Below are 15,146 nucleotides of genomic sequence, written 5' to 3'. Positions count from 1 at the left end.
TTTCTCTAAATTCTCAGTCAATCTGTCCCTAATTATAGATTCCAGTCATTTCCCCTCAGTAGTTGTAAGATTAACAGATTCAGAATTTCCTTGTTTCCCTTACTTTCAATATTCTTAAACAATGGAGTTACAGTTGCAGTTTTGCAATCTAAAGAAACACTTCCTTAATTGAGACAGGTGCAAAAAGCTTTTGATAAAGTATTGTAATTTATTCACTTTCTTTTAAACATCAGTGGAAACCATCAGGTCTGAAGGATTGTCAATTGTTTGTACCATTTTTTTTCAATGTCACTTTGTTGCTTACATCAATTTGAATGAACTCCTAATCCAGATTTCTTATGATCGAAGAATAATCTGACCACTTTGTCTACTGTTTGATTGATCTTTTTTAATGCATTGTGGAAGGAATTTTCAGTAAATAAATCATTTATCAAAATGCAGTGTCAAAGATTGTTAACTTATGCAATTCTCTCAGCTGATCGCATCTCCAAGCGCACAGCATGCTGGAGTCACCTGACACCTCCTTGATGAGGGTACATCAAAGGAGCAGATGCATGGACAGTCAACTGTTGTTATATTTAAGCCTATATTAATTCCCTCTTGAAATGATGTTAGGAACATTGTGGCTGGCAACTTCTCTTCCATGTGGGGATAGCCTGTGGGATGTATGTTCATCAGTGGGTGTGAAGACCGAAATGAGACTGAGCTAGGAACCTGAGTATCTGTATAAACTGAAGGTCAGAGTGAAAGAGTCCAAATAATCTCATTGCAGGTATTTGGTGATAAAGATGCTGATGGGTTTTACCGTGGAGAAGCCAATGGGCAGACTGGTTATGTGCCATGCAACATGGTCTCTGAAATCCAGGTGGATGATGATGGAATAGTGGAGCAGCTATTACAGAGAGGTTATCTGGCTCCCAGTATGTCCATGGAGAAGCTGGGTGAGTGGTGCATTGCACAGATTGCATAGTTTGTAACAATTGTATTCTGTTTTCATGTGGAATGTTTTCAAGAAATAATGTCACATATTGAGCAATTAGCTAAGCGAACAGTTCACACGCGAGGGCATTTTTGATATGTTTTTCTAATGCTGCAAAGAATTGTTAATCGGAGTTAGAAACAAGTCAATTTTTGCCTGGAAAGCAGAGAAGATTATTTAAATTCGTTGCACTTAGGAAGGGAGCAAGATTTGTTTGGTGAAGTGTGAAGGAGGCAGGTTTTGACACTGCTTGGAACAGGAAAGGCATTTGTATCTGTCTCTTAACAAATGCTCGTCATGAGTAAATTTACCAACAATTTGTAGCTGAGCATGTCAATGCTGAAACCTATCACATCACTTTGGTACAACATCATCAATTGCTGCTCTCAAATAACTCATGGTAATGTATGTTGGACAGATGGCAATGGGCAAATTGAACATGGAATTTTTCTGGATCCCAAGCTTAAAATGTGGTGTCAACCTGCCTTAAATTCAGGTCTTATCTGGCCTTAAGTAATCAGACCTATTGGTCTGCTGTGGGTGCTGGTGCTTTGTCAGATTATATTCATTGGCACTGTCATGAAATCCAGTTCTACTGCTGTAGTATGGGGATGTCAGCAATTTATAATAACCAAAACCTGAGTGGCTCAATGAATGATTTGCTTGCTGTAACAGACGCTCATCTTGAATGTGCTAATCCATGTAGATAAAGGGAGAACTTGACATCAGCACATTGTGTGTGTCCGATTTACACCTCTTGGTCTGGAGTTCCATAATGGAGCTGACTTGAGACCAGTCTTATAGTGAAGTTCCAAGTCCCAGCTAGAAATGCTGAAATTATTTTCACCCTTCATGAGAATCTTGTTCTGGAACTTAAGAGCTATGTTCTACTTTGCAGCGAGCTTGACAGCTTCAGAGATGTAACCTCTTGCATCCTTATCACGTGTTAATGACCACTTTTCTGCAGTCGACACTATAATGAAAAAAAAAGTGGGTTGAACCTGACCAGGGCGAGGACAATGCTGATGCTGGCAGCTATATCTGGGTTCAGGTTAAAATCATGAGGAAATTAGCCAGCATTGCATCGTCACTGTAATTACTTTCTATGCTTTCTAAAATAGAACTGTAAATTGAAGGCTTTTCAAATTTGAGGTACAGAGAGAGGTTGAAATGGCTGGGTCTGTTTTCCCTGGAGCGTCAGAGATTGAGAGGTGACCTTATAGAGGTTTATAAAATCATGAGGGGCATGGATAAGGTAAGTAGTCAAGGTCTGTCCCCTGGGATGGGGAGTCCAGAACTAGAGGGCATAGGTTTAGGGTGAGAGCTGAAAATTTTACAAGGAACCAAAGGGGCAACTTTTTCACATATGTAAACCATTTATGGAATGAGCTGCTAGCGGAAGTGAAGTGATGGAGGCTGGTACAATTGCAATACTTAAAAGGCATCTGGATGGGTACATGAATAGGAAGGGTTTAGAGGGATATGGGCCGGGTGCTGGCAAATTGGACTGGATTAAGTTAGGATATCTGATCAGCATGGATGAGTCAAACCGAAGGGTCTGTTTCTATGATGTACATCTCTATGACTCTATAAATGCATTCCTTCCTCAGTTTCCCAGGCCAGTCATCTTTATATTTGTGTAAGCGGTTCATACAGTACACAGTGTATCGGTTACTGGTTTGGGTCCATAAATTAAATATATCCATGTGCTGTTTCCGTGGCACTCTTAACAAGCAAAACTTTTACATTAGTTAAAGTTAACAATCATCAAATTGCCTATGGAAGAAAGAATTTGAAGTCTATGACAGTAGAGTGTAAAGAGGCAATTACAGTAGGAAAAGGCAGAGATAAGGAGATGCAGGGGCTGGTTTATATTCTGTAGCTTTAGTATAATTGTAGATGTGACTGGAAGTAATAAAGGGGACAAAGTTAGGATGGGTGGGGATAGAGAACAGCTTAGGTCTAAGGCAAAATGTCTTATTAGGTTTGGAGTTCAGATACTGGCTGTATTGCTAATAAAAATTATAGGAAATCTGACTATTTAAAAGCAATGTAATTATGATAAGCTCTACACATGAGATGCCAAAGTAGATATAAAAATCTAATTTTATTTGGAAAAGATTTTGAATGTCCTGCTTGTACCTTCAGACATTTGTAGAAGTCCACACTGATAATTTGGGCAATTCAACACAATATCACATAATGTGTATGGAATATATGATGTGTATGGAAAATACAAGTACAGTACAGTGCTGTTTGGAAAGCAAAACAATTTGTGGTCCAAAGCTGGAGCTTACAGCTCTTGGAATCGCAGTGTTCCCCAAACATCACTGTGCCCCAATGTTTCCTTTGTTTCCACAGGCCTCAGTAGTGAGGTAGGTACACAGCACATTAAATAAACTTGATTCAATCATTGGTAATGGCCCAGCACTGGCTAGACCCTCTGATTTACTAACCTAACGAGATTCTGCTCTGTCTGTCTCAGCTTCCTGTGTGCTGCTTTATTTCCTCTTTTTTTTTCTCTCGTCCTTTGCTGTATGAAGGCAGCCACATGCTCTCTCAACCGCCACGCCGCACTGCGCCTCCTCCGAAACCAAGGCGATCCAAAAAAGGTCTGTCTCACTTCATGCTTACCTTTGTGTTGCTTTTTTTTCCATTGAAAACATCTGTGTCAGTGTTTGACTTGCTGCTTCCCATTCGTTGTCTAATATCTCAGTACTTAGTGTGTGCAAATGTGTATGGAGCAGGACCTGTATTAAAACAAATATCGAACAAACTTATCCTTGATCTTTCAGTGCAGTCCAACAAGTGGGAGGACACTCGAAAACAAGGTCAGCTTCTTGTTATTTCTTCATAGATAATTAAATTGTGTTCAGAGAAAGTTCAATTCATTGGCAGCAGCTTTGTTGTAGAAGTATTGCATTTAATGTTCCCTTGTGGATTTTTGTTTGAAAACTTATACAATAATTATATTGAGCATTCCTTAGGACTTCCCATTTTTATTTGAATGTTTAAGCACTATAAATAACTGTCGTGATCGAAACAGGATCATGAGGTTTATTAACAATCCTTTATGCCAGTTTCAGCTGTAATTAAATAGCTCAAGCTTGATTTTTATTCATTCATGGGATGTGGACAAAGCCTGCCGAGCCAGCATTTATTGCCATTTCCCCCTAATTTCCCATGAGCAAGTGGTGGAGAGCTGCCTTTGTGAATGGCTGGAATCCATTCGGTGTAGGACATTGACCCAACAACATTGAAGGAATGGCGGTAAAAGTCAGGATGGTGAGCGGCTTGGGGGGAACTTGCAAGTGGTGATGTAACTGCCCCTGTCCTTTTGGATAGTTTAGTGTTTGATATGGAAGCACTGTTGAAGAAGCTTTGGTGAATTTCTGCAGTGCATCTTGTAGATGGTACACTCAGTTGTGACAATGTGCAGAAGTGGAAGGAGACAGTCTTTGTGGATATGGAACTAGTCAAGGCAGCTGCTTTATCGAGGATGGTGTCACGTTCATTGAATATTGTTGGAGCTATCCTCATCCAGGCAAGGGGGAGTATTACATCACAATCCTAACTTGTACCTTGTAGATGGGGAACAGGCTTTGGGGAGGCAGGAGGTGAGTTACTTGCTGCAGGATTCTTAATCTCTGACCTGCTTTTATAGCATCAGTATTTATGTGGCTAGTACAGTTCAATTTTTGACTAATGGTAGTCCATGTTGATACTGGGAGATTCAACTATGGTGATGTCATTCAATGTGAAGGGATCAAAGTTAGATTCTCTCTTGTTGTAGATGATCATTGCCTGGCATTTGTATGGCATGCATCTTCTTTGCCACTTATTAGCCCGAGTTTGAATGTTGTCCAGGAGTGAGAGTCAGGCATTGGGTCTTGGGATTGGGGGATGACAGGTCAAGTAAATGAAGGGAGTCACGGTGATGGAAGTCAAGCTGAAGCTTTGGGGATGTTAGTTGAGGTGGGATGTTGGGAAGGTGGTGGTGCAGGGTCTGAGTGTCTGTGAGGAGTTCTTGGGGGATATTGATGTGAGGGGGGAGGAGTAAATCACAGGTTGGTATCAGTGTGTAAGGTGTTGGCTGTCCATGAGGGTTGTTAGAGGGTGCAGCTCAGTTTTATAGTTAGCCAGAATCCACAGCAGGTTTTAATTCCTTTACTTTTTCCTGGTTAACTGCTCAAGTAAATTAATACAAACCCTCCAAAGTCTGTCCTTAACTCAGAATTATGTACTTTTTCAGAAAATTCTAGGCATCAGGTAATTGCTCATCAGAGGTTTCGACATCCTGAGCTGTTTCTGCAGAACCAGCGGCATTGGATGTTCACTGGGTCCTCATATGCAATTCCAACCATTATTACTACAATGACTATCTTCCTAGCGCAAGATCTGGGTTTCTGTTTATTTGTTTGTTAAGTGGTTAGAAACCAGATTACTGTTTGAAATGTAATTACAGTGAGTTCACCCTCCTTGCTGTATAACATGCTTCTTGTTGTATACTTTGTTTTATAAATTAACAATGTAGGAGGCACAACAAAAGCACTCTTGAAAGCATGCATTTTCAGTAAGGGAGATCAAAAGAACTCTTATTCAAAGCACATAAAAAATATAAAAGTTATAACATTGCAGTATATTCTCAGTGAGGGATTTTTGAATCACTTTCTATATCGTATGCACTTTCAAAGTGGAAGTTACTTTGAATCATCTCTCCTTGTTTAATTTGAATTTTGATGACTTCTACAATTACAAATCTACCCTTTAAGATGTTCACCAGTAGCGTCCCTTTCTTTTGCAGAGCGGAGTCGGCCTGGCAGTGAACAACAGAAATTGCCAATGAGAAGAATGGTGGCTGTCTTTGACTATGATCCCAGGGAAAGCTCTCCTAACGTGGATATTGAGGTGTGCTGCATCTGATCAGCTCTCGTTATATTGTTGACAGCTGGTTACTAATTCAAATCAACAATAGTGGCCTGTCTTCCTCATCACCTCCAAATCTAACTTAGTTCTGCACAGGGCATCAATGGTAGGGATTGTTGGTCCAACTCACAGAGTAAGGCTCAATGTGGTGTTCTATGTAATATTAAATACACATGTGAAACAAAACACTGTAGTCATAAAAAGAAGTGACATAGTCCACCCAACTACAAAATTCTGCTAAAATCGCAGGGTGCATGTTAATTCAGTAATCTTTGCCTAGCGAGTTCCAGATTGTAATCTTCTATTAACGAATGAGTGAACAGAGATCAGTTTTCTGTGAAAAGTCTTTGTGTGTGTTTCTATAGCCATTTGTATTTTCATTTGGTAACCTTAGAACATATGTACACAAATGTCAACAAATACCTCTTCACCGTTAATGAAATTCTACTAGTGTCATTGCTCCACAAGTCATTTCTAATGCCCAAACTCTCCTGCATCAAACTGTAACTTGCATTTCTCTGCAGTTATTCCACATGATGAGTCTTCCCAATGTGACGGTTCAAGGAATAGATGTGTGGTCTTCATTTGTATCTGAAAGTAGCTTTGAGATACCACAAATACTTTTCAGTTTGGGTCCCCTCTAGTCACGTTTATTGCTTTCTTAGACTTTTTAAGTGAGTGTGTACAATTATCACAAAATGGAACATATATTGAATACTTATTAAAAATATATTTTCATCTCTCCTGTTGCAGCCTATTGAAAATTACATTTCAGTGTATAGTACTTTCGCTTCTAAGTATGAATGTTTATTTTTCTTAGAAGGTCTACAGTGTGGAAACAGGACCTTCAGCCCAACATGTCCACACTGACCCTCCAAAGAGTAACCCACCCAGACCAATTCCCCTATCCACCATATCCCCGAACACTATGGGTAATTTAGCATGGCCAATTCACCTGACCCGCACATCTTTGGATTGTGGGAAGAAACCGGAGCACCCGGAGGAAACCCACGCAGACACTGGGAGAATGTGAAAACTCCACACAGACAGTCGTCCGAGGCTGGAATCGAATCTGGGTCCCTGGTGCTGTGAGGCAGCAGTGCTAACCATTGAGACCACATTGCTATCCTGGGTCACGGGCTTGTTTTTAAGGATGTGGGGATAAGGGGTGCAGTGACTGTTACACTCCCTCCATCAGAAGACAAATCACTTGTCAGCCTACACACCAGGAATAAGTCTGCCCTGTAGTTTTACAACACTGCAGCCAGGCTGAAGGGGGTGAGAAAGGGATTGCTGCCCCTCAGCAAAGCAAGCCCCTTGATCAGTCCCTAAGCCCACAAGGGGCCACTCCCAGGCCTGCAATGGGAGTAGATCACTTCCTGAGCAGTTCAGTCTCGGGCCTAATGTTGTAGAGGTATCAGAAAGCAGGTCAAAATTGCTCCTGAAGCCAGCCAGGTGAACCAATAAAAACTGACTAACTGCTCAAAGTAAAATACGGCTGATGCTAGAAATCTGAAATCAAAACAGAAAGTCACTCACTCCATAAATGCTGCTGGAACTTGCTGGGTTTCTCCAGCACTTTCTATTTTAATCAAATTAACTTGTTACCCCCCCCATTCTAAAACAACTGAAATTGCTGTTTAGTACAATATTTTCAGTCTCTTGACAAAGGCAATTACACAGTGATATATGACACTAAGCTACATAAGGCCATATAAGCTCGATCAAAGGGATGGCTTTAGAGAGTTGATTAAAATAGAAGCAGGAGTCACCCATTCAACCCTTCATTTAACAAGGTGCACTTCAGAGATTTTGTGAAAAATGAAAGCTTAAGGTGTAGGGAGTAACATATTGGCATGGATTGAAGATTAGTTGTCTAACAGGAAGCTGAGTAGGTGTAAATGGGTTTTTGTTCAGGTTGGTAAGATATTACAAGTAGGCAAAAGTGAGGGTTGCAGGTGCTGGAGATTAGAGTTGAGAGTGTGGTGCTGGAAAAGCACAGCAGGTCAGGCAGCATCCAAGGAGCAGGGCAGTCGATGTTTCAGGCGAAAGCCCTTCGTCAGGAAAGAGCAGGCATTCCCGATGTAGGGCTTTCGCCCGAAATGTTGATTCTCCTGCTCCTCAGATGCAACCTGACCTGCTGAGCTTTTCCAGCGCCACACTCACAAAAATATAACAAGTGGTGTGCCACAGTGATTTTTGCTGGGACCTCAATTGTTTTTAGGTATTTTCTCATCACCCTGTTGTGAAATATTATTTTGCATCTCTGGAGCAGAAACTTGAACCCTGGTCTCCTGGTTCAGAGGTAGGGACACTGCCAACGTATATTAATTATTTGGATGAGGAGACTGAAAGTATGGTTGCCAAATTTACTAATCCTGCAAAGGTAAGTAGCAAAGTAAGCTGTGAAAAAAACACAAAGAGATTACAAATCATACTGATGAATTATAATAAATGATTTGGATGTGAACATAGGAGGTATAGTTATTAAGTTTGCAGATGACTCCAAAATTGGAGGTGTAGTGGACAGCGAAGAAGGTTACCTCAGATTACAATGGGATCTTGATCAGATGAAACAACTGGCTGAGGAGTGGCAGATGGGGTTTAATTTAGATAAATGTGAGGTGCTGCATTTTGGAAAAGCAAATCAGAGCAGGATTTATACACTTAATAGTAAGGTCCTGGAGAGTGTTGCTGAACAAAGAGACCTTGGAGTGCAGGTTCATAGCTCCTTGAAAGCAGAGTCATAGATAGATAGGATAGTGAAGAAGACATTTGGTATGCTTTCCTTTACTGGTCAGAGTATTGAGTACAGGAGTTGGGAGGTCATGTTGCGGCTGTACAGCACATTGGTTAGGCCACTGTTGGAATATTGTGTGCAATTCTGGTCTCCTTCCAATTGGAAGGATGTTGTGAAACTTCAAAGGGTTCAGAAAAGATTTACAAGGATGTTGCCAGGGTTGGAGGATTTGAGTTACAGGAAGAGGCTGAACAGGCTGGGGCTGTTTTCCCTGGGGTGAAGAGGCTGAGGGGTGACCTTCTAGAGGTTTATAAAATCATGAGGAGCATGGATAGGGTAAATAGACAAGGTCTTTTCCCTGGGATGGGGGGGTCCAGAACTAAAGGGCATAGGTTTAGGGAGGGAGAGCAAAGATTTAAAAGGGATCGAAAAGGCAACTTTTTCACATAGAGGGTTGTGCGTGTATGGAATGAGTTTCCAGAGGAAGTGGTGAAGGCTAGTACAATTACAGCATTTAAAAGGCATCTGGATAGGTATATGAATAGGAAAGGGTTTAAAGGGATATGGGCCAAATGCTGGCAGGTGGGACTAGATTGGGTTAGGACATCTGGTCAGCATGGATGAGTTGGACTGAAGGGTTTGTTTCCATGCTGTATGACTGATTATGTGAGTGGGCAAAGACATGGCAAGTGAAGTATAACTGGGAAAATATGAAGTTATCCCTATTGGCTGTAAGAATAAAAAAGAAGCATTTTATCTAAATGGTGTGAGTTTGCAGAGTAGTAAAATGCAAAGGTACCTGGATGTCCTCGTGCATGAATCCTATTCAGATACAGCAAGTAATTTGTAAAGCTAACAAGATGTTAGCATTTATCATAAGGGGTATTGAATACCGAAGTGGAGAGGTTATGTAGGGCATAATGAGATTGCATGTGGAATGCTGTGCACAATATTGATCACTTTACTCAAAGGAGGATGTAATTATGTAATTTTCTGAACCCTTTGAAGTTTCACAACATCCTTCCAATTGGAAGGAGATGCAGTTCAGACAAAGATCACTAAACTGGAATAGCCAGGTTGTCTTATGAGGTGCAGTTAAACAAACTGGGCTTTTATCTGTTGGAGTTTAGAAAAGTAAGAGTTGATTTGATTGAAACATATAAGATTCTGAAGAATATTGACAGAGTAGATGTATGGACAGTGTTTCCTCCAATGAGACATTATAGAATTAGGAGTCACTGTTCAAAAATTAGAAGTCACCCATTTAAAAGACTGAGAAGTTGCAAAGACTCATAGCCATAGAGCAAAGTACAGATTAGGCAATTTTGTTTTGCTGATTGGGCTAACATAGACGCTATACTTGCACGTGCTTGTTTTGTGGTTCAATTATGAGGACACGGAGATCACTCTGTACTGTATCTATCTGTGTCTCTTCACTGAAGTTTTCTGGTTTTCTATATTTTCCAGCAAATTGATAGCCTCATATTTTCCCACATTATTTTCTATCTGCCAAATTTTAGTCCATTCACTTAATTTTGTTTTTGAAACTCCCTTCCTAAAAAGGTGATGGAAGCAGAGTCTTTGAATATTTTTAAGACGGGTGCATCGATTCTTGTTAAGGAGATGAAAGGATATTGTAGATTTGCGGTTTCAATCAGATCAACCATGATCGTATTAAAAGGCAGAGCAGGCTTGGGGGCTACATTCTCCATTCCCACTCCTAATTCATATATTTATAAGCTTGCTCTGCCCTTCAGTAATATTATAGCTCATCCAACTGTGCCATGAATTTCATTTTCTACTTGCCCCACATTACCTTGGAGTCCCAAATCTGTCAGCCTTGAATATATTCAATGACCCAACCTCTCTACTCTTGAGAGAGAGAGCATACCAAAGATTATCCATTTCTTAGAGAAGGAATTCCTCCATTTCTGTCTCAAATGGGAGATCCCTTATTCTGAACCACTGCCCCCTGGTTCTAGTTTCTCCCACAATGGGGAGTTTCTTCTCAGCCTCTGCTGTCAGGCACCCACAGAATCTTTTATGTTTTAATGATATTGCCCCTTATTCTACCTGCAATGTGTATCAGTCCAATTTGTTCAAACTTGCCTTATAAGACAACACCTTCACCACATGAACCGTCTCTGATTAGCTTCTAAAGCACATGCAGTCTTCCAAAAATAAGAATAAAAACACTGAATTGATGTGGCCTCAGCAGCACCCTGTACTGTTGTAACAAGATTTTTGTGCTCCATCCCTCTTGCAGTAAAGGCTAATGTAGACGCTATACTTGCACATGCTTGTTTTGTGGTTCAATTATGAGGACATGGAGATCACTCTGTACTGTATCTATCTGTGTCTCTTCACTGAAGTATTCTGGTCTTCTATATTTTCCAGCAAATTGATAGCCTCACATTTTCCCACATTATTTTCTATCTGCCAAATTTTAGTCCATTCACTTCACCTATCATTAACACTTTACTGCTTGTTATGAGCTAATCTTGCATCACCAACAAATTTGATCCTAAAACACTTTGTCCCGTCTAGCACATTTAATATCGGTTATAATATTGATGACCCAGCACTGATCCCCATGGCCTTCTAATAGTTACAGTTTGTTAACCTGGAAATGTCAAGTTTATTCTGAATCTGTTTGCTTTTGGTTAGCTAATTCTCTATTCTACTAGTATATCACTCCCAACGTTTATCTTTATGGAGGTGCCGGTGTTGGACTGGGGTGGACAAAGTTAGAAATCACACAAAGCCATGTTATAGTCCAACAGGTTTATTTGGAAGCATTAGCTTTCAGAGCACTGCTCCTTTATCAAGTGCCTGTGGAGCAGGATCATTAGACACAGAATTTACAGCAAAAGATCACAGTGTCATGCAACTGATACAATATATTGAACAGACCTAGATTGCTGTTAAGTATTTCATGTTTTAAAATGGGTTGCAAGTCTTGGTTCATTATATTATAAATCCCAGAACTTCTTTCCAGTCACATTCTTGAGATAACTTAAGGTTTTATAAAAAAAGGTAATACATCTCAGCTTAGACAATGCATTAAAAGTGCGAGGTTAGAGTCTGTCTGTATTCCAGTCTTGAGCCGGACTGGTTCTATTTCCAAAGCAGGAATTTATAAAATGTTACTTGGATTGACTGCCTGCATTTGCTGCCTGCAGATTGTGTGCTTTTTGAACAAAATAGGATGCATCCACAATTACAATTCTGAAAATGCAAATTCACCCCATAGACTTATATATGTGTGTACATGCATGTGAGGGAGAGAGAATGTGTGTGTGTGTGTGTGCGCTCGCATGTGTGTCTGTGTGAGAATGAGAGTTTGTGCATGTGAGTGCGAGTGTGTGTGAGAGTGTGTTTGCATATGTGCATGCTTGGTAGAGTGAGTACATGAGTGTGACTGAGTATAAGCCAGTGAGAGGGTGTGTGCATGGTGGGGGGTGTACGTGTGTGTGACTGCAAGAAAATGTGTGTATGAGAGAGGGTCTGTGTGAGTATGTAAGAGGTGTGTGTGTGTGTTTAGTGTAGTGGAGTCACCTGTAGTGTGACATGGACCCAAGGTCCTGGTTGAGGCCATCCACATGGGTACCGAACTTGGCTATCAGCCTCTGATATCCATGTCGATACTTTGACATGTCTTGCGATGTTTGCCATGACAGGGTTGTACGGTGTTGTGATCAATGTTGTCCTGAAGTTTGCTGTGATCAATGGTCTCTTTAAGGTTCGGCAGTTGTTTAAAGGCGAGAATTGGAGGTGTAGAGAAGGAGCTGAGATGTCACTTTTATTTATAAAATCTTAAGTTATCTCAAGGATATGACTGGAAAAAAAATTTGGGATTTACATATTAATGAACCGAAACCTGTAACCCATTCTAAAAGATGAAAGACCAAACTGCAATCTAGATTTGTTCAATATATTGTTTCAGTTGCATGACACTGGGATCTTTTGCTACAAATTCTGTGTCTTATGACCCTGCTCCACAGCTACCTGATGAAGGAGCAGTGCTGTGAAAGCTTGTACTTCCAAATAAACCTGTTGGACTATAACCTAGTGTTGTGATTTTTAATGTTTATCTTGTGTAGTCGCTTTATATGTGGAATCATATCAAATGTCTTTTAGAAATCTAAGTAAGTAAACTAGATGTGCTTATTCCTCTTTAGCCTCTCTGTTTGTTACATGATCAAAGAACTCTCATGAGTTTGTCAAATGTGATTTCCCTTTCATGTTGACACTGCTTGTTGCTTTGTGATTTTCTAAGTGTTCCATTTTTATTGCTTAATTGTGGACTCCAGTCAATAGTGTTCAAACCCTAAACTGAACCTTATTTTTATCTTACAGGCTGAGCTGACATTTAGTGCTGGTGACGTCATTACAGTTTACGGGGACATGGATGAGGACGGCTTTTATTACGTAAGCCTCGGCAGATGTGTCAAGCAATATGCTAGCTGCATTAGACTGTCAGTTCAAAAGTCAGCCCCGAACTCTCATTCATGCTGCCATTTACAGTGATGCACACTTTCTGTGCGAGGTAACTTGCCTTCCCAGACCAAAGTCTTTGCCACCTACAAGCCTTGTGTCAGGAATGCAGTGGAATTCTCTCCACTTATCTGGAAATATGCAGCTCCGAAAACAAAACACACATGAAGCTCAACACCACTTAGGCCAAAGCAGTTTGCTGCTTTGGCACTTCACCCATCATCTTAAACATTCCACTTCCTCCAACATCAGTCTATTATAGTGTACAGTGTATTATGTACAATTTATACAATGTGTTGCAGCACCTTTCCAAGACTTTGCTGACAGCATTTTTCAAATCTGCAGCTTCTACCACCTGGAAGAACAGGGCGCCTGTTGCATAGAAACACTCTTCTTCAAAATTACATCACTTTATGGCTTTGAAATATGTCATCACTCTTCCATGTTTTCAGTCAAAATCCTGGAAAACCCTGCATAATGACACTTGGATATTTCAGCATGGACTGTAGCAATTTTATGCAAAACAGAATTCTACTTGTCAATAGAATCCCTACAGTGTGGGAGCAAGCCTTCAGCTCATTGAGTCCACATCAACTCTCCAAACAACATCCTGCCCATACTCACCCCCATCCCTGTAACCCTGCATTTCCCACGGCTAACCCACCTAGTCTCTATATCCCTGGACACTATGGGCATCTTAGCATGGCCAATCCACCTAACATGCACATCTTTGGATTGTAGCAGGGAACCCACCCAGAGGTGGGGAGAATGTGTAAACTCCACATAGACATTCGCCTGAAGATGGAATCAAACCCATGAGCCTGGCACTGTGAGTAGTCAAGATTAGAGTAGTGCTGGAAAAGCACAGCAGGTCAGGCAGCATCCGAGGAGCAGGAAAATCGATATTTCGGGCAGGAGCCCTTCATCAGGATTCCTGATGAAGGGCTCCTGCCCGAAACGTCAATTTTCCTACTGTGACCTGCTGTGCTTTTCCAGCACTATGTAATCTTGCCTCTGAACTCCAGCATTTGCAGTCCTTACTTTCGCCAATGTGAAGGAGTAGTGCTAACCACTAAGCCACCATGCCTTTAGTATTCTGCATTCGTTACTGACAGTGTACTGTTGCCTACATTGGGGAGACCATACTCCCACTTCTAGTCGATCAAGAAGTATGACCCTGAACTTCCAGTGACAATCATTTAAATTCTCTACCTTGCTCTAAAATGATCTATCAATCTCTGGCCCACTGCAGTTTTCTATAGAAAGTCCACACGCACATAAGAGACAGCATCTAATCTTTTAACTCAGCACTCTCTTTACTTAACAACGAGTTCAATAATTTTAAAGCATAAACTCCAGTTTGTCCAATTTCTTTTTTGCTGGTTCAGTTTTCAAATTTCTTTCTTAATTCAGTCACTTCTGCATTCAAATATATGATAGCCAACCATTTATCTTTTGCCTGGACATATCTTTTGTTTCCTTGTCTATTTCTTTGCTTCTTGTGCCATGAACTTTTGTAACTGAAGCTCTCCAGCCTTTCAGACCTATCCTAGACCTTTCCTGGATCTTATCATTTGCTCATAACCCATTATATGATGAAAGGTCATCAACCTCCAGTGTTCATTCTGTTTCTATCCACCAACATTACCGGTTCTGCTGAGCGTTACCAATATTTGTTTTTATTTGTTACTGAAGGTTTTCCTAGTCAAATAGACAAGAAGTGTTCCCTGGGACCTGAGTCCTGTTCATTGTTTGAAACTGTTCGACTAACAGTGCCAACCTGTTTTGAGAAAGGGATGTTCAAAGCAATTTTAATTGCTTGAGGTTGTTTTGGGCTGGTAGTGTGTACCAGCACCTTACAGGCCGTGTAAAGCATTTCCATCCTAGACCCAAGCTCAAGTTGCTGATACTGCTTTAATTTTGAATTAATCCAACAGCAAGCTGAGCTAAAAACAACTTTTTCAAAAATACCAGGACCACAAAAATGTAAACCGTATTGGGCTG

At 40.7% G+C, this 15,146-nt stretch overlaps 1 protein-coding gene across 7 annotated transcripts in view; it reads left to right on the top strand.

Moving 5' to 3' along the window:
* LOC140491403 (peripheral-type benzodiazepine receptor-associated protein 1-like) overlaps positions 1 to 15,146 on the top strand; it is a 293,538-nt gene that overhangs the window by 264,027 nt on the left and 14,365 nt on the right. For 6 of the 7 annotated variants that reach the window (XM_072589528.1, XM_072589526.1, XM_072589524.1 and 3 more), the window contains 5 exons: positions 773 to 941; positions 3,523 to 3,591; positions 3,775 to 3,810; positions 5,784 to 5,887; positions 13,005 to 13,076. In XM_072589528.1, coding sequence (XP_072445629.1) covers positions 773 to 941; positions 3,523 to 3,591; positions 3,775 to 3,810; positions 5,784 to 5,887; positions 13,005 to 13,076 — 450 coding nt within the window. The remainder of the gene's footprint in view (positions 1 to 772; positions 942 to 3,522; positions 3,592 to 3,774; positions 3,811 to 5,783; positions 5,888 to 13,004; positions 13,077 to 15,146) is intronic. The other variant, XM_072589527.1, reaches the window with a different exon arrangement.

Source organism: Chiloscyllium punctatum, chromosome 19 (assembly GCF_047496795.1).
Source record: "Chiloscyllium punctatum isolate Juve2018m chromosome 19, sChiPun1.3, whole genome shotgun sequence".
Classification (NCBI taxonomy): Eukaryota; Metazoa; Chordata; class Chondrichthyes; order Orectolobiformes; family Hemiscylliidae; genus Chiloscyllium; species Chiloscyllium punctatum.
The sequence above is the reverse complement of the archived record's forward strand: the minus strand, read 5'-3'. Positions and strand labels throughout refer to the sequence as shown.